The sequence below is a fragment of the Prinia subflava genome, chromosome 23 (genome assembly GCF_021018805.1).
Source record: "Prinia subflava isolate CZ2003 ecotype Zambia chromosome 23, Cam_Psub_1.2, whole genome shotgun sequence".
NCBI lineage: Eukaryota > Metazoa > Chordata > Aves > Passeriformes > Cisticolidae > Prinia > Prinia subflava.
Genome location: NC_086269.1, coordinates 5,103,420 through 5,130,579, shown reverse-complemented (window position 1 = coordinate 5,130,579; position 27,160 = coordinate 5,103,420). Strand labels below are relative to the sequence as shown.

Below are 27,160 nucleotides of genomic sequence, written 5' to 3'. Positions count from 1 at the left end.
AGGGGGGATGGGTTTGCACTGAAAGAAAGGGAATTTTGGTTAGATATTAGGAAAAAAATCTTACCCTGTGAGGGTGGGCAGGCCCTGGCACAGGGTGCCCAGAGCAGCAGTGGCTGGCTATGGATCCCTGGAAGTGTCCAAGACCAGGCTGGGCAGGGCTTGGAGCAGCCTGGGACAGTGAAGGATGGTGTGGATGAAATGAGACGGGCTTGAAGATCTCTTCTAACCCAAACCATTTGACAATAAATGCAAATATCTGACACCCCAGCTCAGCCCACTCCGGTCAGTGCTGCTCCTGGGCTCCCCTGGCAGAGGAGAACTGATGTGGCCAGAGGTGTGGTATCCTCTGAGCCCAGCGCTGGCTCTGGGGTCCCCCAGTGTCACAGGGCTCAGGACAGCACTGAGCATCCTCACACTGAAGGGGCAGGTTGTGGATTCACACCTGAGTGAGGGGGAGCAGAATTTGGGGCCTGGCTACTCCTCCTGCCTCCCTCCTGTGTGGTCCCAGCCAAAGAAACTCCTCTGAAATACCAAATAATAAAAGATATACCTCTTTCAAATAATGACGCATAGTGGGTTTAGATTAGATTTTAGGGATAAATCCTTCCCTGTGAGGGTGGTGAGCCCCTAGCACAGGATGCCCAGAGCAGCAGTGGCGGCCCAGACCTGGAATTGTCAAAGACCAGGTTGGATGGGCTTGGAGCACCCTGGGACAGTGGAAGGTGTCCCTGCCCATGGCAGGGGTGGGATGAGGTGGTCACCAAAGTCCCCTCTAATGCAAACCATCCTGCAAGCCTCTGATAACAGATCTGGGCACAGGGGTGACCAAACCCCCCAAACTCTCCCTCCCCCAGGGGAAGCAGCAGCCAGGAGGGCACCCCTGGGGCCACTCTTTAGGGCGTTTTAGGGGGATTTTATTTTCCCCGCAGCAAAACCAAGCCCACCCTTTGTGTCAGGACTCGACGCTACTTTTTTCTGAACGCGAGAGCCTCCCTCGGAGAGGGAGGGGGGGGTGGCCCGGCACCCCAGCTTTGACGCGCAGCCCTGGTGACTCAAGCCTGCGTCAGGGGCTGCGTGTCCCTTCGCGCTGATTTTTTTTTTTTTAATATATTTTTTTAAATTGCTTTTCCCTTCCTTTCTTTATTTCCCGGGAGCCGAGCGGAGTTACCTCCCTCCGGCTGAGGCGAGCGGGGCCGGGCGAGCCAGCGCGCATCCACCGGGCGGTGGCGGGGCGGGGTGGGGGGGACCCGGAGCGGAGCCTCCGGTACCTCGGAGCTTCATCGCGGAGCGTTCCCGGCCGCCGCTCGCCTTTCCCCGGCCGCTGCTGCTCCCGGCTCCCCGCAGCACCGGCAGCCTCGGAGCGGCCCCGCCGCCGCCCGGACTCGCCGCCCCTCAGCGGAGCGGGGGGAACCTGGCTGATTTCTCCGGGAATTTGCGCCGTTTCCTCCGGGAGCGGGCCGGTTTCGCCTGGAATCGCCTGGGTTTCATCCTCCCGCAGCGCCCAGGTAAGGATGCTCCCCCCGCGCCGGGGTCCCGCTCCCGGGGGTGTCCCCGCCTCGCCGGGGGGGCCGGCTCTGGGTGCCCCCTCCCCACCGGGGTCCTTTGAGGGGGAAGATGCTCAGGGCCAGGGTGAGGTTAATGGAGGGCTCAGCCCAGCCCGGAGGCATCAGGCGTGGCCCTCAGGGTGGTGGCATCCATGGCTGGGGGGGACATTCAGAGGCAGCAGACGGCTCAAGCCACTCCAGGGGTGGGGGGTCACCGCCGGGGGTGGCACTGGGCTCCTGCCCGGCTCCTGCTGCTGGGGGGTTCATCCCGTTTGAGGATGGGTGGAAATGCAGCCTCCAGGTTGACCTTGACAATAACATTGGGCGAGGAGAAAGCGTTCGGCTGCAATGAATATTTCAGTCCTGGCCCCCGCAGTCGTGGGGGTTTTGCCCCTTCTTTATTTTTCTGCTGCTCCCTGAGTGTGGATGGTTTGGTTTGAGGTAGAAAATGGGGCTTGGGGTGCTGGCTTTGTGAAATCCCCAGTATCGGATGTGGGGAGCCCTTGGCCCCCTCCGTGCATTTCTTGCACTGCTGGATTCACCCAAAGGTGCGTTTTGGGCTGGCCTCGTGGCCGGGTCTGAATTTCCATCTCCCCGGAAATGTGGGGCTCAAACCAGCTGAGAAATCTGCTCCCAGCCCTTTGCAGAGGAGCCAGAAGGTGAAATCCTGCTTCCTGGATCACGCCTTGTGTCTGAAGCACCTGAGGTTTGACTCCATCAAGAGCTGATGTAACTATTTCTGGTCTTGGTAGGAAAAAAACCTGGAGCACCGCAGCAGCCGAGCTATTCTCGGCAGGGTGGAGAGTTCCTTGAGAATATTTCTCCAGAGGTGTCAGGACTAGGTCAAGGAACCTGGCTGGGGGTGTGACTGCTCCAAGGGAGATAAAATGTGGGTCTGAGCTGTCCGCTGGGATGAACTGGAGATGGCTCTGCTAAAATCAGTGGGAATAGAAGGTTCAGTTTAAATCTGGAGTGACTCCACTGCTACTTCAGGCTTGCACAGAGCAGGAAATCTGGAGTTACACCGGAGCTGGGGTCAGGAGGATCAAACTGACCCCAAATCGGACGCTGACCCGCTCATGTCCAGGCGAAAGCGTCGCCGTGGGAGGAGAGGCCGCGCTTTTACCCCGGGCTGAGTTTGGACTTGTTTGTTTACAAACGTGGCAGCAGCTTCACGAATTACAACGGGGACGAGCAGCACTTACGGCAGGGCTTGGTTGCTGCCCGTTGGTTGCTTTTTTGGGCTCAGTCTCGGCGGGTTTGGGGTTCGCTCGGTCACCTCTGGCTGGAGCGGGTGAGTTACAGCGGAGCGCCGAGGTCTGAGCGGAGAGCGATCGTCTGGTGAATCAAAGGAGCCCTGAGGGGATCATATGATGGCTGGCTTGGCTCTGGTATCACGTTATTGCAGCTGGGTGTGTTTCCAAGTGAGACACGAGAGGAGCCCGGAGCTGATGAATCAAGGGGCTCACACGCGTCGTGACAGGGCTGCTCCTCCACCCGTGACCCACCGGCCCTGTCCGGGGGCTTCTCGGCACCTGCTGGGGACAGGAGCCACTGCGTGTCCCTCTGGGGTGGGACAGGCTCCCACCCGCCCTGGGCAGCGCAGCCACCCCCGGGGGGGAGCAGGGGGCCGCTGTAGCCCTGGTTCTGCTCTCCTGGAGGGATTTGGGTTATTTATAACCCCTGGAGAAAGCCACTGCGGTGGGTGTAAGACAGAAGCGGGGGCAGCTCTGATTCATCGGCTCTCCTGTGTCACGATGCTAAAGCGGGACGGGGTTTGCAAGGGGAGGACGAGGAGCGGCTCCGGCCCCTCCCGGGGAAACGGGGCCGGGCTGAACTCAGCTCCAGCCGGCCTCGGGGATGGGAAGCTCCTCGCAGATGTCCCCTGCTCTCTCAGCTCCTCGCAGGTGTCCCCTGCTCTCTCAGCTTCTCTGCTGAGCCCACCTGGAGTCTGTGCCTCGCCGGGGGTGGGTGTGAGGAGGGCACAGCCCCGGTGGCACTGAGTCACCCCGTGTCCTTTCCGCAGGGGGGTGAGAGATGGGCGCTAATTAGCGGGGCTCATTTTAACGAGGGGAGAATGGGAGCAGCCCTAATGAGCCCAGATGGTAAAACCCTTCCCTGTGGAGGCAGAGGCCAGGCAGGAAGGAGCAAACCCCAGCGTGGAGCAGATTTAGGATGGAAGTGTCTTGGACCAGCCTTGCCTGGTGGAGGATTGTGTGGCAGAGGCTGTGGGAAGGCCCTCAGAGAAGCGCAGGAGTGGCCAGAGCTGCAAAAACTCTGCCTTGGGCAAAAATCCCTTCCTGGGGCTTTGAAGAGAAGTTTGGGTGCTGCTGGGAGGGTCCTGCCCGTGGTTTCCTGTGGCTTGGAAGAGCAGGATGCTTCCCAAAGGAGCAGCTCTGCCAGGGCATCCCCTGTCCCACCACAGAGGCTCTCCCACCCTCAGGGAGCAGCAGGAGGGGGCCTGGAGCTGCTTTTCTCACGACTTGGGCTCCAAGTGGGATGTGCACCCAGGACGCCTTCCCTTCCCTCTTGGCTGTGCAGCACGGAGGGACCACGGGAGGAATCCGTGGTCTTTCCCTCCTCCTCTGCTTCCAGGGTGACCTTGGATCTGTCCCTTCTCTCCCTGTTCCTGCACCGAGCAGCCTGGCCCTGGGTGCAGGATTTCCCCGGCCCTGTGAGTGTCAGGGAGGATGAGGAGCTGCAAATTGATGCTCAGATCTCCGAGCCTGAAGCTGGGAGTAGATTTCCACCTCCTGAAATCCCTCAGTTCTTCTGTCTCCACTCCTCCTTCTTTCCCTGCTCTGTGACCTTGATGGGGCCAGCTGAACCATCCCGGGCCTGGTGAGCTGGAGGCTCCTCCAGGAGCATCATTCCCCTCTTCTTTAGGAGCTGTGGAGGATTTGTGTGGAAGCTGAAGGGGGAGAAATGGTAATGGTGAGGCAGGGAGGGACCAGCAGAGAGTCCCCAGGGGTTGAAATGCTCATTTTTAATTCACCCAACCCCATCTTGTGGCTTTTCTCACCTCAGTTTCTCCTTTCTGGACCCAAACAAGGGATAAATGTAGAATTTGGATGCAGGAGAGGATAAGTTCCCCTGAGCCCCATCATTTGGACCCAGAACACGCCTACTGCCGGTGGCTGCTCTCCTTGGGTTCTGCTGTAAATCCCCATCTCCTCCCTGCCTTCCTCTGCGCTCCCCGGCCCTGCTGAAAGCTTTGCTGACACATTTCCAGCCCGTTTATTGCTCCCCAGCTGCCTTCCCAAGAAAGCAGGGATGGCCTGACACAGGACACGTGGCTCGGAGCCTCCCTCCTCCCCTGACCCCCTCGTGATGCTGCTGGCAGGCCTGGGGGGTGTGGGGGGTCTTTTTCACCTGCTTTTGGGATTAGTGGGAACCTCTGAGCGGGGATTAAACCCCCTGGGTGTAACAGGGCAGGAGCTTCTCCATCCCTGCCCTTTCCCTGATGGGTTGAGCCCAGTTTGTCCCACAGCAAACCAGTTCCACGTGCCTTGGGGCTGCTGCACTGGTGATTCCCACCCCAGCCCAAAGGGATGCTGTGCTTGTGTGCCCTGGGCAGGAGGACAGTGAGGGGGGACTGTCCCTCTGTGCCAGCAGGAGCCCTGGACCCAGCCCAGGGGTCTGCCCTGGGAGCAGGGCTCAGGGAATGGTGGTTGTTTGCTTTCTGAGGAGTTAAATATGGATGTATCCACTGGGAGAGGGAAGTGGGAATCTTCAAGGACACACTCAGAGACACGGAGCAGGACGAGGTGAGTTGTCCCCTCGTGATGCCTGTTCAGAGACACCAGCACTGCCCACAGCACAAACCACTCCTGTCCCGGGTCCTGCTGGGGGAAAAGCCAAGCTCCCTCTCCGGGTGGGTGGCACCAGCACTGCTCACACCTGGGCAAAGCCGTGGGTGCAAAGGCAGCCCTGCTCTGGCAGCAGGAGTGAGGTTCCTGCAAGCCGTGGGCTCTGGAAGACCCTAATCTGTCTTCTAAAGAGAGAGGAAAAAATGCACATTTAAGAAAATTAAGGTCATGGGGACTAAGTAAACAAGCTGAATCTCCATCTGTCGGTGACAAGGGGTTTCTATCTCTTTCCAGCCCGGAAAGCTCCTGGTTGTCAGCTGATCTGCCTTGTCTTTCTCACAGGGTGGTTGTTATTTTTGGCAGATGAATTTTTGATTAAATTCCCCTTTCAACCAACGAAATGCGCGGAAATACCTTTCTCAGATGGATTTGGATTGTGCTTTTTCATTTGAGGGCGCAGGCCTTGGGGCTGCTGCACGAGGCTGGGGGAAGGAGCAGGAAGAGCCCTGCTGACCTCGCTTCCCCTGGGTGGTGTTCCTGTGCTGTGTGCGTGGGTGGCTGGGTGCAGGATCTGGCTGGGCTCATCTCACAGCTCCAGCAGGGATGAGGATGGGGATGAGGATGAGGGTGAGGATGGGGATGAGGATGAGGATGAGGATGGGAATGGCTGGGCGTCCTCACGGACCTGCTGCTGGGAGTGATCCTCTCTCCTTCAGGCCTGGAGCTCTGCCAGCCAACACCACCATGCCCAAGCTGGGGTTGAGCCGGTGGGAGACAGCAGGAACTCCCCAAAGCAGCCATGGGGATTGTGCCAGAGCTGTTCCAGGATCAAGATTTGGATCTCTGCTATGCTTCCCGTCTCTAGTTTAGTTTGGGCACATCTCCCACAGGCAGGGAGATTTGTACCTCTGTCCTTCACCCTCATGCCAATGTTTAGAGAGCCTTTCCCATGCCGTTAAAGCAGCCAAGCAGCCCTGCTGCTGATTCCCCAAAGCCTTTAGGAATGTTGCTGTCTGGAGTTCCTCCAAGGCTCTGAGAGCCTCTGGGGCTTTGTAGGTGCTGGAAGGACCCTGTTCCTCCAGGACCTGTGTCCTGGTGCCTCTCAGCTCCTCAGAACAACTCGGGGTGGGGACCTAACCTGAGGAGAGGAAGAGGCTGAGATGCAGAGGGATGCTGTGGGGTCTGTCCTGACTCCGTGGGGCTGGCCTGGCTCAGCACCCCCTGCCCTGGAGCTGGGCACCTCCAAGGGGTTGGAGAGCTGTTTGGGTGCCCTCACCTTGGCCACTGAACTCTGGGGGCTTGGGCAGTACATCCTGAATGTCTTCTGCTCTCTCGCTAATCCCAAGAGACACTTTAGCCCCAAGGCCGAGCCCTCCTGAGTCCCCCTGGCTCTGGAGGAGCTGCAGAGCAGACACGGAGCAGCAAAGAACCGGCGGTGATTCACCCAGCTCTGCACAAATCCACAAATCTGACCCAGCCTGGTGGGAACCCTGCCCTTCCCTGGCTGCCGGAGGAGGGGACGGGCCCTTCCCGGTGCTCCGTGCCCATCCCCATCCCGGCTGGGGCCGCTGCAGCCCCGGGCAGCCGCGTGCCGCTAATTGCCACGATCAGTGAGCGGTTCATGTGAATGAACCTCGTTAGGAAATTAAACATCGCCGGCCGAGGCTCGAAAAAATAACTCAGGCGGCTTCTCCGGAGGAGCCGGATCCAGGGAAGATGTGGAGCCGAGATGGTTGCATGGCAACGGATGCAGCCGACAGTTGAAAATAGATTTTTTTTTTCTTATAGGAACAGGGCCTGGCAAAGGGGGAACTTCCGTCAGGGGTGAGAAAACACCAAGGTGAGGGTGGCTGAGGGGGAGGTTTCCTGCTCCCGCTGCTTTGCTGCTTGGGATGGGGATGGGCTTTGCTGCCTGGGCTGAACCCACCACCCTGAAAAGGGTTGGGATTGTGGGCTGAGCTGGATTCAAAATTCTCAAAGGAAGAAAGAGCTGGGAAAGGCTCTGGAAAAGCCCCCAGGGTGGGAGGAGGTGGCGGTGCTGCCCAGCTGGGGTGGGTCAGGTCTCGGAGCATGGCACCATCGCTCTGCCATGGCCCAGCCCCAGCTGGGAGACCCCTGGGAGCAGGGATGGACAGGACAGGGCAGAAGGAGGAGCAGCTCTTCAGCAGGGTCATTTTCAGGGTCACTGAGGGATTTGTTATGGGAGTTCTGTGTTTTCTCCCCAGCTGATGCAGCACCATGGTCCAACCCAGGGTGGGAAGTGCCCATCTGACCCCAGTTCTCCCAGTATGGAGCGGAGGGACATGGTGCTGTCCCAGGTTGGGGATCCCCAGCCTGGTGGAACAGATTTTCATGATGTCACCAAGATTTTTGAGGCAGGAGAGAAACCTGCAGGGCTGGGCTGGGTTCTGGGCACCTCCTGAGGTGCTTCTGTGCAGGATGGCTCCTCCTGCCCCACGCTGAAGGCTGGGAGAGCCAGGGGGCCAGGGTTGATGGCTTTGCCTCGGCTGCTGCTGTTTTTGCAGCCATTATCTGTTGTAAAGCTGCCTGGGGAGATTTAGCATCAGGCTCCAAGGCTTTTCAGTCACTCCTGATAACTTCCTGGGATGCAGAGATAGCCTGGGCATTCATCACTGTCCCCTGAGTGCTTCCAAGCTGTCGTAGAGTGAAGCCTGGGCCGTGCTGATGGTCAGAGGGGAAAGGAGCAGGGCAGGGAGGGCAGAGCCTTGGCCAGGGCTGGATTTGGTGTCAGGCCTTGGGAGGTTCTGCTGTTGGGCCAGAGGTGTTAGAGGGGAGAAAGAGGTGTCACAGCGATGTGACCAACTCCACCACCTCTCACTGCCCCCTGGAGTCCGGGAAAATTCCTCTCTCTGGGACACAGGAGGCTCTTCTCCATGGATGAGAGCAGCTGTGGCTGCCCCTGGATCCCTGGAAGCGTCCCAGGCCAGGTTGGACAGGGCTTGGAGCAGCCTGGAAGGTGTCCGTGCCCATGGCAGGGGTGGGGTTGGGTGACCCTTAAGGTCCCCTCCCACCCAAACCATCCTGGCATTCCATAATCCTCCAGCAGAACGTTGCTCCTGGTCCCTCACTCCTGGAGCAGGAGACCCTGCAGGCTCAGGCTGAGGTCCCCAAGCCATGGGGGGATGGACACCCTTCTGTCCTGATGTCCCCTGGGGATAAGACAGAACTGACTGACCCCAGCTGGCCCCTTCCCCACGCAGGTCCTGCTGATGAAGAGGAGGTGAGGCCCGAGCTGTAGCTCACACCCTCTGCTCTTCCCTGTGGCGCCTCCACCCTCTTCCCCCAGCCCGTCCCGGCCCCGGGGCCGCCCGCAGCCGCCCCCATGCCCAAGAACAGCAAGGTGACGCAGCGGGAGCACAGCAGCGAGCATGTCACCGAGTCGGTGGCCGACCTGCTGGCCCACCAGGAGCCCGTGGACTACAAACGGAGCGTCCTCAACGTGACGGGGGAGGCCTGGGACAAGCAGAAGGAGGGGGACGAGGACCTGGACGAGGAGAACCGGCCGGCCTGGAACAGCAAGCTGCAGTACATCCTGGCACAGATCGGCTACTCCGTGGGGCTGGGCAACGTCTGGCGCTTCCCCTACCTGTGCCAGAAGAATGGAGGAGGTGAGAGAGGGGCAGGGGTGGGGTCAGCCCTTGGAGAGGGGGGTGTGACCCACTCCTGCCTCGCTGCGTGGTGGGGTGTGGCTCCTGGGAGAGGACAGGGGTGATTTGGGCTCTAAGATGGGTTATTTGGGCTCCCTGTTTGGGCTCTGGAGGGGGAAAGGGCTGCCAGAAGCTGTGCTGAGATGTGGAAATCTTCAGGATGGCCACTTCCTAAATGTTGCCCACCTGCCTGCTCCAAGGTCATGGTGAATCCCAGGCTGGGAGCCAGGATTTCTGGCTGCACCCCCTGATTCCTCTTGGGGCAATTTGGAAATTAGGGCTAAAAAGGGAAGAGAGAGTCCTTCCATTTCCCTGGGTCCTTGAAGCCACATTTTGTGGTTGCACCCCATTCCTAAATCCTCCTTCCAGCCAGCCCATTCTCCCATCCCACTCCACGCCTCCTCCTTGGGCAGTGCAGCCCAGAGGGCCAGGTCTTTGCCAGCTGTGCTGAACCTCACCACCCTTCATGACATTGATTAGAGAGCAGATTCCTCATCATTAATCCAAACCCAGTCTTTTCCCAGCCGTGTTGGAGGGAGCCAGGACCAGCCCAGTGGCGCCTGAGCTCTCCATGCTCCCAGAGCTGCATCCTTTGCTGCCCTGCAGCTGCCGAACCTGCAGCGCTCTCAATAATTCAAACATCTCGTGTCATTGTCAGGATGAGTCATTCTGCCAAACAGAGACCTGTGCAGTCAGCACTCCCCTCCTGGGGCTGCTCCCTTCCCTTCCCTTCCCTTCCCTTCCCTTCCCTTCCCTTCCCTTCCCTTCCCTTCCCTTCCCTTCCCTTCCCTTCCCTTCCCTTCCCTTCCCTTCCCTTCCCTTCCCTTCCCTTCCCTTCCCTTCCCTTCCCTTCCCTTCCCTTCCCTTCCCTTCCCTTCCCTTCCCTTCCCTTCCCTTCCTTTCCCCAGTCAGAGCTGGCTGTGCCTGGCTCCTGTCTCCCAGCACCTCCCCGTGCCCTGCTTTGGCTCGGGCTGGGCTCGGTTTTGGCTCAGCACGGCTCTGCACGGTGTGTTCACCCCCGGCTCAGGGCTGGGAGAGGTCAGTGCAGCCCCTCTGGCTGCGTTCCACAGCTGGCCACAGCTGGCCTCTGCGTGCCAAGAAAGATTTCCACATTAAATGAGGTTTAGAAGCAGCTCAGGCCCAGAGGTTGGAGAATCAGCATCCTTCTCTACACAGATTAACCCAGCTGTGCCTCAGTTTCCCCATGGCCCCAGCAATCCTTAATTAACCATAATTAGTGCAATCAGTGGAAAATCCTCAGCTTACCCTGAGCTCTCTGCTGTCTCTGTGGGTATTTGGCCTCAGCTGTGCGGGTGCTGGGCTCTCGAGGTGCAGCTGCTGCTCCCAGGCTGGGATTCCTCCTGGGGTATTCCCCAAATCCGGGGCTGAACGTGCAGTCTGTACTTGGGGAGTATTAAAGGAGTGGGTTTGGACATGAGACCAGACGGGATGGGGAATCTGAGGATGGGAACTGAGGCAGCACCGCCCTGACACTGCTGCAGCAGAGGAGATGAACAATGGCTTTGACCCATCCTGTGGTGGGATCCAGGGGCACCAAGCCAGGCAGGGACTGGGACAAGCAGCTGCTTTTAGGAGCTCCTTGCTGTGATAGAACATCTTTCTGCAGCAGGACTTAAAATAAAAGGCTTTACAAGCTGCCCCAACCATTGCCACTATTCCATGGACGGGGAAACTGAGGCATGGAGCTGGGGACTGGCTCGAGCAGCAGAGTGCTGGGCTTTGCAGTGCTTTTTCTTTTGCCCAAGTGGCCTCACCTGTCTGTCACACGGGGCAGACACCCATTCCCTGCCTTTCCCTTTGCCATTCCTCACCTCTCAGCTGGGATTCCCACCAGGCCATGAGGCTGCAGGGGTTTGGGAGGGATGGACAGACCCTCCCTGGTGGCTCTGAGCAGCTCCAGGGTGTGATGGTGGTGGCTGCTTTCCCTCCTGCTCCCCGAGCAGGTGTCTGCGGGGGAGCACGGCTGCGTGCTGGTGGCAGGATGGGCTGGAGCCAAATTCCCAGGACTCGGAGTGCTGGGAACGCCAGCAGGGGCTGGCAGTGCTGGCTGGAGCTGCTGCACACCTCCCCAGGCACCACAGGAGGAAAATCTCCAATACTGGACAGATTTGCATCTGAACCTGTCCATCACGTCCACCCTGTCTGTAGGCTGAGATACCCAGGGGAGAGTTGCAGAGACGGGATGCTCTTGGTCCTTCCTGAATTTCCCTGAGCTCCAGCTCTGCTCTCTGCCTCTCCTTCCACCCTCCCAATCACTCTGGGCTGCTGCACCTCCATTTCTCTCCCCACTCACGTTTTTAACACACCATCCCCAGCCGTGCAGGGGCTGATCTGCTCTGCAGATTCCCCGCTTGGAGCAGCAGCCCTGCCCCAGGTCCTGTCCGGCGCCGGGAGTGTCAATCCAGGCGGGAATTTCGGTTGTCTTTGGACCGTCTGGTACCCTGCAGGAGTCAGGCACACGCTCCCGAGCCCATCCCTCCGCTCCTGGCAGGAGCTGGAGTCATTCCTCAGCCGGGCGCTGCAGCGTGAGTCATCGCATCATTTACGGCCATCGGCTCAGCCTCGGGAGCCGCCGGCTCCTCTCCAGCCTCGACAGCCAGCCGGACATTAACCGAGTTTAATCGGAGTTGTTTCTACTCCTCGGACCGTGCAGGGGGCACAGGGTGTGGTGCTGCTGCTGCCGGGGATGGGGGGTGGCCGGGGGGATGTGTTGGGGCAGGGGGCTTGGCTGTGCCTGGGGGAACAGGCTCCAGTATGTCCGAGATGGCCGGGAATGTGGCCGTGTCCCCAGCCTGTGGAGGTGGCTCCTTGCACGTGGAGATTTCTCTGTGTGGATTCAGGGAGTCCTCGGGGACCTTGGGTCTATCCCAAAGCATCCACAGTGGCAGGGGCTGCCGCACCCTTTCCTTCCACACTCGTGTTTGCTCCTCTCGTGGTCCTTCCTGAATTTCCCTGAGCTCCAGCTCTGCTCTGTGCCTCTCCTTTTACCCTCCCAATCACCCTCTCCTCTGGCCAAGCTGTGATCTGCATTCCTGGATCACAAAATCATGAAAACATTTAGGCTGGAAAAGCCCTCTAAGATCGCTGAGTCCAACCATTAACCCAGCCCATATCCCCAGGGCACACCCACACAGTTTTTAAACCCTTGCAGGGATGGGGATGTCCCCTGGACAGCCTGTGCCAGTGCCTGACCACCCTTTCCGTGAAGAAATTTGTCCCAATATCCAATCTAAGCCTCCCCTGGTACAACCTAAAGCTGTTTGTAAATTAACCATGGGACCAGGCAGAGGCTCTGCCCTGCCTGTCCACCCATGTCCATCTGTCCTTGGCTGCACTGGGGCAGGGACATCTGTAACGCCCTTTCTCTCCCCTTCCAGGTGCCTACCTGGTCCCGTACCTGGTCCTGCTCATCATCATCGGGCTGCCCCTGTTCTTCCTGGAGCTGGCGGTGGGGCAGCGGATCCGCCGGGGCAGCATCGGCGTCTGGAATTACATCTGTCCCCGCCTGGGGGGCATCGGCTACGCCAGCTGCCTGGTGAGTGCCCCCCGGGACCCTCCAGCCCCGCCTCGAGGTGTGTGGGGCGAGGCAAACCTCGAGGAGCCAAATGGGGAGCTTCAAGAGGGGTTTTTGCAGCTCTGCTCGTGGCTCTGGGGCTGCTTTGGGAGTGGGCCCATGAAATAAATCCCCCTGTAGCCCCTCCGATGTTCCAATGCTAGCTCAGACCTTAGAGGGCTTTGGAGGAATATTTCAGGGACAGGACAAAGGATTCAAAAGAGGCTCTGATCCCCAGCTGCGGTTCAAGACGTTTATTCCAGGTGGTGACCAGAGGGGAAAGAGGATGAGTGTGGAAGGAGAGGGCCTTATCTGCTCTTCTCCCAGGGAGGGGTAGCTGGACACAGCCAATGGGGTCAGAAAGGGGAGGAAGGGTTAAACAACACGGTTACAGGCTCTGGGGGTCTCTGAGGGGGGAGAAACCATTCCCCAGGGAATGTGACAGGCCCATCCGCTGATGCCGGCAGCCCCGCTTCCCTCCACTCCCTGTGCAGGGAGGTGCCCTGGGGATGGTGTCACTGCCCCGTGGTTTGGTGCCATGTCCTCCTCCTTCCTCCCCACCAGGTCTGTTTTTTTGTTGGTCTCTACTACAACGTCATCATCGGCTGGAGCATCTTCTACTTCTTCAAGTCCTTCCAGTACCCCCTGCCCTGGAGCGAGTGCCCCATCGTGAGGAACGGCTCCGTGGCCGGTGAGGGACGGGGCAGCCGGGCTGGGAGGGGGCACTTCCAGGGAAAGGGGGCTGAGGGACACTGTGGGACACATCACCACCCCCAACAGAAGGTGGGGCCACGGGAGGTGGAGATGTCTCCTGGGCTGCTGGGTCCTCTCTGGCCCAGCTGCCCTGAGCATGTGGCGAGCTTCCCCTTGGGCTGGATGAGTGTGTCCCATGCTCTCTCTCCCCACTGATGGGGTTTGATGCCAGTTTGGGAATCCAGAGTCCCCACTGATGGGATTTGCAGGCTGCCTCAGTGCTTGAGGCCAGGACCTGACCCAGGACCAGTGAGAGTCAGGCAGGGGCTGCTCCACTGCTGGACTGAGACAAGGATGGAGCCAATGGTGTTTAACAACATCTGAGCATCAGCTTGGGACTCTCTGAGAGGTGTTACAGCAAATGAAAAAGTCTCTCCCCATATTTAACATTTCATTTTCACCCGGCAGTGGTTTTATGTCCTGTCTCTTCTTTTCCCTGTAAAGAATGAGCCCCGTTAATTTCTGTGCCTCAGTTTGCAGAGGTGTCTCCCTTGCCTGGCCGGCTCCAGTGGGTCTTTGACAGTCCATCCCCCTGGAGGGTGGCTGTGGGGGACTCTGCCCCTCACGCTCTGCTGCCTCTGCTCTGTTGCAGTTGTGGAGACTGAATGTGAGAGGAGCTCAGCCACCACCTACTTCTGGTACCGGGAGACCCTGGACATCTCCAACTCCATCTCGGAGAGCGGCGGGCTCAACTGGAAGATGACCCTGTGTCTGCTGGTGGCCTGGAGCCTTGTTGGCTTGGCCATGATCAAAGGCATCCAGTCCTCGGGGAAGGTGGGTGTTGGTGGCCCCCTGACAGGGCTGGGCTGTCCTGGAAGTGGGAATCTGCCTGTTCCACCCCCTCCTGCCCTGCTCTGGGGCACCACTGGGATGCTGTGTCCCCTGGGGTGCTCACACCCGCTCCACATTGGGGTCACCTCTGGAGGGATCCAGAATAAGATCAAAAGAGGGTGTGGGGAAGAGGTTTAGTTCAATTGACACGTACAGCCAGAGCTCAGCCACGCCAGCACAGAGAATCCCTCTGAGCTCCAGCACTTCACAGAATCACAGGATCAGTGAGGTTGGAAAAGGCCTTTGAGGTCATCAAGTCTGGCCTGTGACCCAACACCACCCTGTCACCCAGACCATGGCCCTGAGTGCCACATCCAGGCTTTCCTTAAACAGCTCCAGGGACAGTGGCTCCACCACCTCCCCAGACAGCCCATTCCACTGCCCAGTCACTCGTTCTGTGAGGAAATTCTTCCTGATGTCCAGCCTAAACCTCTGGCACAGCTTATGGCTGTTTCCTCTTGTCCTGTCGCTGGGAGAAGAGCCTGAGCCTCACCTGGTTGCACCCTCCTGTCAGGGAGTTGTGGAGTGATGAGGTCTCCCCTGAGCCTCCTCTACTCCAGGATAAACACCCCCAGCTCCCTCAGCTGCTCCTCACAGGACTTGTGCTCCAGACCCCTCACCAGCCTTGTTGCCCTTCCTTGGACACACCCCAGCACCTCAACGTCCTTCCTAAACTGGGGGGCCAGAACTGGACATAGCACCTGAGGTGTGCCCTCACTAGTGCCCAGCACAGGGGAAGAATCACTGCCTGCTCCTGCTGGCCACACCACTCCTGACCCAGGCCAGGAGCCTTTGGCCTTCTTGGTCCCTTTCTGCCCGGCCACTGCCCACCCACCTGCACCGCCCTGCCCCGAGGGCTCCCACAGCTCATCCCTGGGGACCCAACCCCCTCCTGGGGAGGGAAACGCTCCCTTCTCCCCGCTGTGAGCTGTCTGTAGGGTGGCTGGGAGGGTGGCTGGGCCCAGGAGTTGAGGCTGTGCTGTGCTCATCCCTCTTCCCTCAGGTGATGTACTTCAGCTCCCTCTTCCCGTACCTGGTGCTCGTTTGCTTCCTGGTGCGGGGCCTTCTGCTGCGAGGGGCAGTGGATGGGATCATGCACATGTTCACACCCAAGGTGAGAGCTCCAAGCCCGGCAGGCTCCAAACAGGTTCCGCTCCTGGCTGGTCGTGGCCTATTTTCCCTTATTCTCTTATTATTTCCTTTTTATTTTCCTCCCCACCCCAAAAATCAGAGTGCCAGCCCCAAACTGGGGGATCCTGATAGATCATCGGGATGTGGAGTGGTTCACAAGTCTGGGGTCCACACCCCAAAATTCAGGGTGTGGCCAGGACAGCCACGAGCCTCACAAACTCACCATCCTCGGCCACCCAGATGCCAGGGTGGGGGGCACAGAGGTGCTCAAGGGAATATATAAATATAAAGATTTAATAGAGAGATGCTGGCTGGCAGCAAAACCTCTGCTGGTGGTATGCATTTATTAATTAACCAGCTAATTAATTAATTAAGCAGAGATGTAGATGAATCAGCTCAGCTGGCGAGGCTGTTAGAAGACATTAATTATGGTCCCTTGATGAATGATGCTGGGAGGCCTCCAGGCTGCAGCTCTGGCTCCCAGGAGAGGGGGATGTGGCTGGGGGGCATCAGGAGTTAAAACAAGCCCCAGCAGGATGTTTGATCTCCATGCTCCAGGTGCTCTGGAAGCAGGAGATGGCCAGGGGAGGATGGAGACCCAACACTGGGCTCGTGGTGGTTCCCTGGGCTGGGGGGACACGGGCTGGGAAGCTGCACAGAGAGAGATGGAACCCTCAGTTAGGCCCCTGGGGCAGGTGGAGCAGACAGAGACGTGGTCAGGTTAAACCTTGTCCTGACCCTCTCTGTGCCTCAGCTTCCCTCTCTGTGTGAGTGAGGAGAAAGACCTGTGACTGCTGGGTAAAGCCAGGCCTGACCATGGTAGATCATGGAATCACAGAGTGGTTTGGGTTGGAAGGGGCCTTGAGGAGTCACTCCAGGAGAGTGTGAACATTGCAGGGGGAGAAGTGGGCCATGCCCATGCAGGGAATCCCTGAGGGGGTTCTGCTGACCAGGCTCATGCAGGGAATGGACTTGGTGGAGGTCCTCCCCCACCACACCAAAGCAGTCCACAGCTGCTCCAAAACCAGCTTAGCCCACTTAATGTAGCTCTGGGATGGGTTGTGGGGCCACCAGGCCACCTAACACCTTCTTCTGTCTCCCTTCCAAGCTGGACAAGATGCTGGACCCCCAGGTGTGGCGTGAAGCAGCCACACAGGTGTTCTTCGCCCTGGGCCTGGGGTTTGGGGGGGTCATTGCCTTCTCCAGCTACAACAAGCAGGACAACAACTGCCACTTCGACGCCACCCTTGTCTCCTTCATCAACTTCTTCACGTCTGTGCTGGCCACCCTGGTGGTGTTTGCTGTGCTGGGCTTCAAGGCCAACATCATGAACGAGAAATGCGTGGTGGAGTAAGATTTGCTTTTTCTCTGTTTGGGGCAGGCAGGTCTTTGCTGCTGCCAGTTGTGGTGGGTCTGGAGGCAGGAAGGGGCTCTGGAGCTGGATGGTCCTGGGGTTTTCTCAGGGTTGCTGTTCCCTGAGATTCTCCTCGGGGTTGCTGTTCCCTGAGGTGTGTGGGGTTTTCGAGCTTTTCTTGCCGGAAAGGTCCAGAGCCAGAGCCACAGAAGACAAACAGAGTCTGCCAGTCTGTGCCTCCAAGGTTGTTCATTCTTTCATTATCTCTCAGTTCTTTCTCAGCTCTGCAGGGCGTCCCCAGCAGAGCAGAACACGCGGCAGGACTGGGCGGGTCAGAGGGTCCCGGGTTTTATGTACAATCCCCTGACCCAAACACCATCCAAAATGTACTTTTTATTTACAGAATCTTACCAACACTTACTACCTATGTTAACGTGTCATTTCTACTCTAAACCAATCCTTGTGATCCAACTCAGCAGAAAATGGGGGACGAGAACAAGAACAAGGAGGACAGGACTACTCCCCAATTCCTCCATCTTGCCTCTTCAAACCCATATACTAAAAATCCTGGATTCTACATTCACACTCTGTGATAAACTACTACTTATTTCGAATTCCCTTGGCTTGTCATTCTTCATGCAATGTGGGCATTCACTCCCATGGACAGGGATCAGAGGCAGTGTCCTCCTGGGCTCTGTGTGGGGCTGGCTGACCCCTTTGTACAGACCCCAGACCTCCCTGTTCAGTCTCCAAACCCTCCTGCCCAGGTCTCAGACCCTTCAGGGTGACCAGAGGGATGTCCTGGACTCCGACAGGGTTTGGTGGACCCAAGTTCCTGATGGTCAAGACCTGGATTTCCAGAGATGTACCACTGTAGCTGAGGGAGTTGGACATTCAGTTCCTCCACCCTAAAATCCAGCCCCCAGACAGGCTCTTAATCTGCAGATTGAGTGTGAATCCAAAGTGTCTCGGGTGCCCTGCGACACCTGAGAGGTTCTGCTCTCCCTTAGGAATGCTGAGAAGATCTTGGGCTACCTGAACACCAATGTGCTGAGCCATGACCTCATCCCACCCCACGTGAACTTCTCCCACCTCACTGCCAAGGACTACAACGAGATGTACAGGGTGATCATGACGGTGAAGGAGGGGCACTTCAAAGAGCTGGGCCTGGATGCCTGCCTGTTGGAGGATGAGCTCAACAAGGTACCTGGAGGCACTCCTGGTAGGGCCAGCAGGTCACCTGCCCCATTGCCCCTCCCTGTGTCAATCCCAGGCACATGGATCTGGAAAAACAACTTTTAGAGACCCTCCAGGCATGGGGAATCCAAGTCCCTGTGGTTTTGCCCAGCACACAGGGGCCCTCCTGGGGTGGGAGAAGCTCTGTCCAGTACAAGTCTAGCAGGGTCATCACCAGTTCACCTCCAGTACCAGACTGGGATTTTCTTTCCTTTCGAAGAGGGTTTGGTGAGGGAGATCTGAGACATGAGGGGCTCAAAGTCTGCATGCCTGACGAGTTTCTTCTCATCTTTTGGTCCTCTCCCCACCTCAACAGTCGGTGCAGGGGACTGGCCTGGCCTTCATTGCCTTCACAGAAGCCATGACCCACTTCCCAGCCTCGCCCTTCTGGTCCGTCATGTTCTTCTTGATGCTGATCAACCTGGGCTTGGGGAGCATGATCGGGACCATGTCGGGCATCACCACGCCCATCATCGACACCTTCAAGGTGCGGAAGGAGGTGTTCACAGGTGAGGCCTCTTCTCCTGCAGCCTCCTTGGGAAGGGGCAGGGGGGTCCCCATTGCCTTGAGGGGTCACTCCAGGAGAGCAGGGACATTGCAGGGGGAGGACTGGGCCATGCTAATGCAGGGAATGGATTTGGTGTCCCTCAGAGGGATTTGCTGACCATGACCATGCAGGGACTGGACCTTGGGGAGGTCTTGGTGTCCCTTAGGGGGCTCTGCTGACCATGTCCATGCCGGGAATTGACCTTGTGGTGATTTTGGTGTCCCTCAGAGGCCTCTGCTGACCATGCCCATGCAGGGAATGGATTTCTGGAGGTCTTAGTGTCCCTCAGGGGGCTCTGCTGACCAGGCCCATGTAGGGAATGGACCTCATGGAGGTCTTGGTGTCCCTCAGGGAGTTCTGTTGACCAGGCTCATGCAGGGAGTGAACATTGTGGAAGTCTTGATGTCTCTCAAAAGGCCTCTGCGGACCAGGCCCATGTAGGGAATGGACCTCATGGAGGTCTTGGTGTCCCTCAGGGGGCTCTGCTGACCAGGCTCATTTGCTCCCCACAGTCGGTTGCTGCATCTTCGCCTTCGTAGTGGGGCTGATCTTTGTGCAGCGTTCTGGAAACTACTTTGTCACCATGTTTGACGATTACTCAGCCACGCTGCCACTCACCGTCGTGGTCATCCTGGAGAACATCGCTGTGGCATGGATCTACGGCACCAAGAAGTAAGGAATTCCTACAGCAAAAGGAGTAACTGTGCTGCAATTCCTGACTAAAAATCCTCCCTCCACTCTTTTCCACATGGCTTTTTCTCCAGGAGAAAATGCACCAAGGATGGTTATACAGGCAGTGATTTGGTTCACTTTAGTTCACTTGGATCCTCCTGCCCTGCCCTGGTGTAAGGCAGACCCAGGCGTGGGTCCTTCTCGTGGGTATCTCCTGTTGGTTGTGATGCTCAGTTGTGGGTTTCTTTATCTATTTATCTATCTATTCAGCCTAAAATTCTCAGCTTCCAGGGTCCCAACACTCAGTTACTTGTGATGACCCTTTCTTCGGAGGTTTCCAGGTCTTTCTGGAAGGGGAGTTGTTCCCCAGAGTTCTTCTTGTTCAGAAGTTGTCCAGAGCAAAGGCAGCTCTGGATAACGCTCAGAGGGTCTTGTCCTGAGGAGTTTTCCACAAGTTCCTCAGGCTTGTGGGATGCTGAGATGGTGTCAGCTGGGTTCTTCTTCAGACTCTGCCTTGAGCACCAAAGGGGCTCCTGGGAGGTTGTTTCTCACTGGAAGGCAGGGGATATCACGATTCCGTGTCTGTCCTTGGCAGGTTCATGCAGGAGTTGACAGAAATGCTGGGTTTCAGGCCCTACCAGTACTACTACTACACCTGGAAGTACGTGTCTCCCATCTGCATGGCCGTGCTCATGACCGCCAGCATCATCCAGCTGGGAGTCAGCCCCCCAGGATACAGCGCATGGATCAGAGAGGAGGTGAGCTCAGCTCCCTCCCCTTCCCCACCCATGCCCCAGCACAGCAGGGGCAGCTCAGAGCTGCAGACCCCTCTGTTCACCCCAGCTCTGCTCCTTCCTCTCCTGCTGGGTGATGCTCCTACCCTGCTCATCCCCTGGGAGCAGTCAGGTTTGTTCACACTGCCCGGGTATCTCCAGCCAGCTCTGCCCATGGGCTGGAGTTTGTGCTGATTTTGGTTGGCTCCCACAGCTCCACGCTGTGCCCAGCGTCCTGTGTGAGGATCCTCTCCCTCGACACGAGCCCACCTTCATGTGGCACCCCTGAGTCTGGCAGGAGGCAGCAGGAGCTGGCTGGCACTTTGGAGATGTTGTTGGGCATCACCGCTGCTGCAACAGCCCCGTGACGTTCATGTCTGTGCTGGTTTGAAAGCAAAACCAGTGAGACTCCAAGTCAGAAATACAATTTAATAGAGAGACAACAAACAATGTGAAAGATAAAAAAAAAAAAAAAAAAAAAATGCAATAGTACAAAGGAGCACTGGCAGAGTCAGAATACAAACCTGACACCCTGCTGGTGAGGATGTTGGAAGCAGCCCGCAGTGAGTCCTCCCACAGTGACAGTTGTGGCTCTGTTGGAGTAGAGATGATCCTCAGCTGTCCTCTGGGAATCCAGTGGGAACGGCTCCCTTGGTGTTTGGGATTGCTGGTTTTATCCCGGTGGAAAGGCTTTGGCTCCTTCCACTGGGTGGAGCATCCCACAGTGGGATGAGGTGATGTTATCAGTCATGTGAGAGGCCTTCAATGGCCCATTCAAAGGTGATGTCCCTCGGAGCAGGGTGGAGGAAGAGATAAGAAGGCCCTGCCTTATCTGCTGTTATCAGGTGTCCATTAACAGAAGGCATCCGCCCTCTTTCCACCCCTAGAGTTACAAGAGATAAGGAGCAATATCTCCCAACCGACTTCAACAGATGAAAACAGAATACACATTTTGGTTACATTTCTCAACCCAGGACAATGTCTGTCTCTTCCAGGCTGCTGAAAAGTTCCTGTTCTACCCAACCTGGGCCATGGCCATCCTCATCTGCCTGATCATCCTGGCATCCCTCCCTCTGCCCCTGGTCTTCATCCTCCGGCAGTTCCACCTCGTGTCGGACGGCTCCAACGCCCTCTCCGTCACCTACAAGAAGGGCCGGATGATGAAGGACATCTCCAACCTGGAGGACAACGACGAGACCCGCTTCATCCTGAGCAAGGTGCCCAGCGAGACCCCGTCCCCCATGCCCACGCACCGCTCCTACCTGGGCCCCGGGGGCAACTCCCCCATGGAGATGAGCAGTGCTCCCAATGGACGGTACGGGAGCGGGTACCTGCTGGCCAGCACCCCTGAATCCGAACTGTGAGGGCTGCCTGCCCTGCCCGCCACCCCCGCCGGCAGAGGGGGGCACTGGGGAGTGGATCCTGTCTGTCCAGGCAACAGGGAATTTAATTACTAAGGAAGATGAAGAAGAAACCCCTCTTAAAATCGTAAGCAAAGCAGCCGTTTCTAAGGTGAAGTCGGGAGGAAGGGATTGCAGGAGGGGCAGGACTCCTCTGACAACCCTCGGTGGAAAGGCAGGACCCCTGGACTCATCTCCGGGGAAGGGAGGAGGAGTAAGAGACGCTGCAATACCTTCCCAAGAGCTGTCCTCATGCAGCTCAAATCTGAAGCAAAGAATCTCTTTCCTAAGCAGCTGATGGTTGGAACAAGGACCTGGCAGCAGGTGGGAAGCCAACCACGCTTCCTCCTGTCACCCAGAGCTCTTCCCTCCCCGTCTGTTGTCCTTTAGCCGGGAGGAGTCATGGCCTTATTCCAACGAGCACAATTAATCATCGATGTTCATAGCACAAAAAGGTGCTGTTGTTGTCACCATCGTTGTTGTTGTTGTTGTATCTCCTGTAGGTTTTTATAGCTGTGGACACACCCAAGTAACTCCCCCAGATTCTCACAGGGTTGGCAGGGAGCAGCGCGGGGCTGGCTGAGGTGTTGGGGGGTGTGAGGCAGGGCATGGGGCATCCCTGGAATCTTTGTTGCCACCAGCAAAGGGGCGGTGGCCGGGAGTTGTTTGGAGGCACGGAGATGTCACATGCATGGGATGGAGGGGCTGGGGTGCTCTGTGGGTTGGTGTGATGGTGCTGAGTGGCAGGAGGACCCCTGAGCTGACAGTGTTTGGGGGGTGTGAGCCTGTGTGGGGCCTGGATGGGGGTCAGGAGAGCTCTGCTGGAATTACTCCTGACGTGTGGGATACTCTGCTGAACCAAAATCCCTGGCATGGTGATCATCTCCTCTCACTCCTCTCCTTAGATGTCCCAGAGGGACAAGCAGAGGAGCTGTGGGACACCCAGTCCCACCACACTCCTGGTTTAGCTCTCAGGAATCCACCCCTGACTTCCCTCCCTTGCCCCCTGCCGAGGTAAGCTGGCAGTGGTTCTCTCTGGATGTGCCTCCTCATTTCTCCTCGTGTCCCCTCCATGCCAGGGAGGGGGACATTGCCTCCTGTCACACCCCAAGGAGCTCAGCAGCCTTTGGATGGGGGTGACCAGCTCTTGGGGACCACAGGCATCCAGACCACAGGCTCTTAGGGGCCAGTGCTGGGTGCCAGGTCCCCTCCAGCTCTTGATCCAGAGCCCCTGTGAGAGTCCAGGGGCCTCTCTTATGCCCATCCATGTTTTTGGGGGATCAGACTGATGTGACCTGATGTGCCCAGGCTGTCTGGGAAAGGGTGGGATCTTCTAGCTCGGAGTGTCTCCCTCTGGGACTGAGGGTCATTTCCCTGCATCCTACGTGTAACCAAGCACTTCTGCCAAGGATAACCTGGCATCATCCCCCTTTTCCTTGGGGACATGGAAGCAGCAGCCTCCTTGCAGCCTCTCTCCCCTCTGTTCCCTCCAAAGGCTGGGGGAGTGCCTCATCCTGGGTCCTGCTGGCTTAGGTTGTGCATGGAGATCTTTCAGGCCCCTCTGAGGGCCACATCTGTGGATGCTGGTTCAGACCCCTTCTCCTCTCCACTTTCCAGTTGCTTTTCTTCCACCTTGGTTCTCCTTTTCCACCTGGCTGGAGGTGAAGGCAGAAAGCAGCTGGTCCATCCACCACACCCCTGATTCTCAGCATCCCCGTGGCCAGGAGGTTCCCACAGTGACATCTCTTGAGGGTGTGATCCTTTATTCACAGTCTTCTCCAAGGACTTGGCTGGTGACCTGGAAACTCTTCCCAGACAATTAGCTCAAGCCCTTCATTAACAGATTTTCTGGCGGAGGAGTGGACTGAACCAAAGCAGCTCAGTGATTGTTCCAAGAGGCACCAGATCTGAGAGTCGGGATCAGCCACGCTCCTCCAGAAGCTCCCCCTTCCTCATCCCCTCCACTGTCTTTCTCCTTCCTCTGCCCCTGCAAGAAGGACACAGAAATGTCCCCATGGCACCATCTCTGGAAGGGAGAAGCCCAAATCCAGGAGCGTTTTCAGCACCACGTTCCCTCCCATTTCTAATGGGGTCCATCCTCACCTGACCAGCAGAGCAGAGGATGAGTCAAATCATTGCCCAGCATCCCCTCCCGACACCCCCGAGCCTGGGGCCGGGTTCCCACCGTAGCTCCCATGGAGTTAACGGAGCAGGACACCCCCCATAGCCAAAACTCTCAGTCCCACATGCTCCCATGGCTCGATGCTCCTTGAACCCTGGGGGGAAGGATCCGGCTCTCCACCTCTCCCACCCCCGTTCCCAAACCAGCCAGGGAAGCATTTGCTTTCCTCTCTGCTTCTTGCAGCATCAACAGGAGGCAAAGTCAATAAGAAGGTAACAAAGAAGCTATATTATATATATATATATAAAATATATACAGAGAGAGGAGATGGAATAATAACCTAGAGATTCTCTATTTCTATTGTATATTTATTCTGTAAATGTCACTGTAAATGCTGTTAAATGACAAATGGTATTCCGAAGTGGCCCATGACCTATTTTCATTCCCAGTGCTGTACAGATCAATTCTCATTCTATAGCAGGGCGTATTTTTACCTTTTTATTTCTTGTGCGTGGTGGGTGCACGTCCCCTCCTCCCCCCCAGCCCCAGAGGATGAGGAGGAGGAGGAGGAGGAGGAAGAGTGACGACACCTTTACTTTTTATCTGTGGAAATACCGTGTTTTGTCGTGGCATTTGCTCAGTGTTAGACACGGGCTGTGGGGTGGGGAGTGTGTGTGTGTTAGGTTTTAGGGGCTCCGTGTTGTCGCCGTGGGAGCGTGCGCGTGTTCGTCCGTAGATGCCGTGCGTGGGCTGTGCGCGTGTCCGTGTGCGTGGGTGGCTTTAGGATTCACTTCTGGCTGTACTCGCTCACTTTCCGAGCCTGCCTGGGGGCTCCTCCCCGCTCGCCGGGGCAGGTTCTCCCTGCACACACCTCCTCGGGGTCCCAGGCTGTGGATCGGGCTGACCCCCAGTGGCTTTTAGCCCTAGGAATCACTTCTTTTCCTCTTTTTCTGCACAGAGGCACAGGGAATAGCTGCTAGTTGTGAGCACAGGCACTTTTCAGTTTTCCTTCAGGCAGTGGGACAAAGAGGGGGGGAACTACTGCCGATGTCCCTGTCCCCCCACATCAGCTCCTTGAGGGGTTCCCAGCCCAGCTCCTGCTGCTCGGAGCAGTGCGGTGTCCCTGGCCGGGGGACGGGGAGGCACTGGGTGAGTCAGGAGGGTCCGAACCCTGTTCCCTCTCTGGGGGAGGCTGTTCAGTGGGTCTGGAGAGGGCAGGAAGGAGGTTGCTACAGGGGCACACCCTGCGGTGCTGCAGCTGCAGGTCCAGCCGGTGGGGCTGCAGTTGGGGTGCTCTGCTCCCCAGCATCTGCTGCAGGGACCTTGCCCCCGGTGCGAGGCAGAGGGGATGACTGGAGCTGATGACCGCGGTGTCCCACGGCTCATCCCCCTCAATCCCTTCAAAACAGCCCCTTCCTCACCTCTCAGCTCCTGCCCAGACCCCGAGAGGTCACATCAAGCCCCAGCACCTCCCAGAAGCAGCTCCCACTGCCTTCTACTGCCCCCCACCCTTCCCGAGCGTGGGTCTCGCCAGCAGGAGCGGGGCCGGGTGGCCTCGGTGGCCGGGGGGGACATGGCACAGCCGTGGCAGCAGCAGGACGCGGCTGCCTCCCCTGGGACAAGCACAACGCTGGGAACCCCTCCCGTACAGGTAAAGCACAGAGCTCGCAGTGGCGCGTCCCGTGTCCCCTGTAGCCGCAGTAGTTCCCCCGTGCGCCGGGCGGGGCCGGGCTGCACCGCCCGGCCCCTCGGCCACCGAGAGAAACCCTGTAAGAGCTGTACCAGAGTCTGATTAAAAGTCTCTTCTTACCAAACCTCTCCTCACCGAGTCTCTTCTGTGCCTCTGTTTCCTTTCTTGGGTGGGCTTTGGGGTCTCTCTGAGGTTTAGGGTGGCAGAGACATAAAGCAAAGGGCCCACGGGTGTCGAGGTCTGTCCTTCCCTGTTCTGTCCCACCGCTGTCCTTCTGTCTGCTCTCACCCCTTCCTCCACCCAGCAGTGGCCTTTGCTCAGAGCCAGCTGTCTGTGGGTGCTCCAGGAGCGTGGTGGGGGTGTTTTCCCTCCTGGATGGGTGTGATGCAGTGTGAGGCACACCTGCACCGGTGTGGTGCAGCTTCTGCTGCTCTGCACAATGCCCTGCCAACGCTGCTGGTGGCTAATCCTGAGTGCTGGGAGCCTGGAGACCCTCCTGGAGGGGAACTTCCAGCAATCCCAGATGACTTCAGCCGCTGGGAATTCCTCAGGTTAGCTGGGGAGAGGAGCTGCCTCTTCTCTCCATCTCTGGTAGCTTGTTTGGCTCCTCCAGGGTGGCCTCAGGGAGCATGAGGAAGGAGGGAAGAAATCAGGGGAGATGGATCCAGATGAGAGCCCCGCACTGGGGGCGCCGTGGGGACACTGCCATGGCCATGACCTGAACCTGTCCCCACGCAGTGGCAGCTGTGGGGAAGCAGGGAAGGTCTTTTGGGCATCTGCAGATGTTGGGCAGGTCTGGGGCAAGGAGGAGCAGCAGTGCCCAGGGAGGGGACAGGAGGTGGCACAAGGGACATCCAGGACCCAGCTATGGGGGGAAACAACCCCCAGGAGTGATGAGCAGGACCATGGGACACGCAGGGCAGCTCTGAGCCCAGCACAGCCCAGCTCTGTGGGAGCAGGGACGGAGGTGACAGCTCAGGGTAATGCCCAGTGCTCGAGGGGACACACGTGTGGTGTCACTGCTGTGCTGAACCAGCCCACCCTGTGCTCCCAGGGCTGAGAGAGGGTCTGCAGGGGCCTGAAAATCCCAGTGCCAGGGGCTTCCTGAAACCAGGTGAGAGAGACAATCTGGAAAGGGCAACTCTGGCCCTTGGATGCTGGAAAAACAATGCAGAAATGGGCCCAAATGTGGAATTTAAGCAAAACATATTCTATTTTAAAAACCCCCATAAATACCGAACTTCCTGTGGCAGTGAGGGAGAGGTTTCGGAGCCTGGTGGGAGGTGAAGGATGTCGCTGCCGGGTGTGGGGGTGGGTTTTGGGTGTCCCATCTCAAAAGAGCTCTGGGCCAGGCTGCGGGCACGAGGTGGGTTCGGACGCGAGGTGGAGCTGCTACAGCAGCGTCTGCCGTGGTTCCCTGAGCACCTCGGAAAGGGAAAGGCCATCCTGGCCATAGGGACAGGGAAACAGAGGCACAGCAGCGCCGCACGAGCCGCTCTCGCCCCTTCCAGAGTCAGACCATCCCCAGCGCTGTCCCCACTCCGGCCCAGCCCCCTCCCGCTCTCAGGTTGTTTTTATGGAGCGAAATCGCGTCAGCGATGCCGCGGATGGAGGCAGATTCACACCAGACCCCGCCGCGCTCCGTGCGTTCCCAGCCGGGGCTCCGGGCGGGACACAAGGTGGCACTGTGCGACAGAGCACGGGACACACCGCCCCGCCAGCCCCGCCAGCCCCGCCGGGAATTCGGGAGCATTCCCTGCCCGGGAATCGGGGGATGCGCCAGCTCCCCTTCGAGCCTGAGCTCATGGAGGGACGGGGCTGCAAACTCCGGCAGTGCCACCTGCACGGCTAAAATGAGTAACTGTAGCTAAAAAATCCACCCGGCAGAGGCAGAGAGCAGAGACAGAGCTCGGCCATGGCTTGCAGCAGCTTTTTTGGGAAGACCCACCTCTAACAGAGTCTGGAAAGGTTCCTTGGGGATCACACCCTGGGGAGGGCAGTGCCGGGGGTGCCACCACGCACAGGTCAGAGATGAGTCTGTCCCACCAAAAACACG

The 27,160-nt window shown here is 58.0% G+C and overlaps 1 protein-coding gene across 1 annotated transcript; it reads left to right on the top strand.

The window, feature by feature from the left end:
- The first annotated feature begins 588 nt into the window (after positions 1-588).
- Positions 589-25,221, top strand: SLC6A17 (solute carrier family 6 member 17). The gene is made up of 12 exons (XM_063418359.1): positions 589-1,505; positions 8,575-8,982; positions 12,420-12,577; positions 13,160-13,286; positions 13,941-14,122; positions 15,183-15,293; positions 16,419-16,660; positions 17,675-17,867; positions 18,217-18,409; positions 18,960-19,119; positions 19,715-19,877; positions 20,888-25,221. Exons 2-12 carry the CDS (start codon positions 8,697-8,699, stop codon positions 21,254-21,256), a joined length of 2,184 nt encoding a protein of 727 aa, XP_063274429.1. The 5' UTR covers positions 589-1,505; positions 8,575-8,696; the 3' UTR covers positions 21,257-25,221.
- Positions 25,222-27,160: the final 1,939 nt, after the last annotated feature.

What these genes read in the sequence shown, in the direction of transcription:
- SLC6A17 (XM_063418359.1), top strand. Translation starts at nt 8,697, where the DNA reads ATGCCCAAGAACAGCAAGGTGACGCAGCGGGAGCACAGCAGCGAGCAT. An exon ending in TCGGCTACGCCAGCTGCCTG is followed by an intron (nt 12,578 to 13,159) that starts GTGAGTGCCCCC and finishes CCTCCCCACCAG; the next exon opens with GTCTGTTTTTTTGTTGGTCT. An exon ending in TGGAGGATGAGCTCAACAAG is followed by an intron (nt 17,868 to 18,216) that starts GTACCTGGAGGC and finishes CCACCTCAACAG; the next exon opens with TCGGTGCAGGGGACTGGCCT.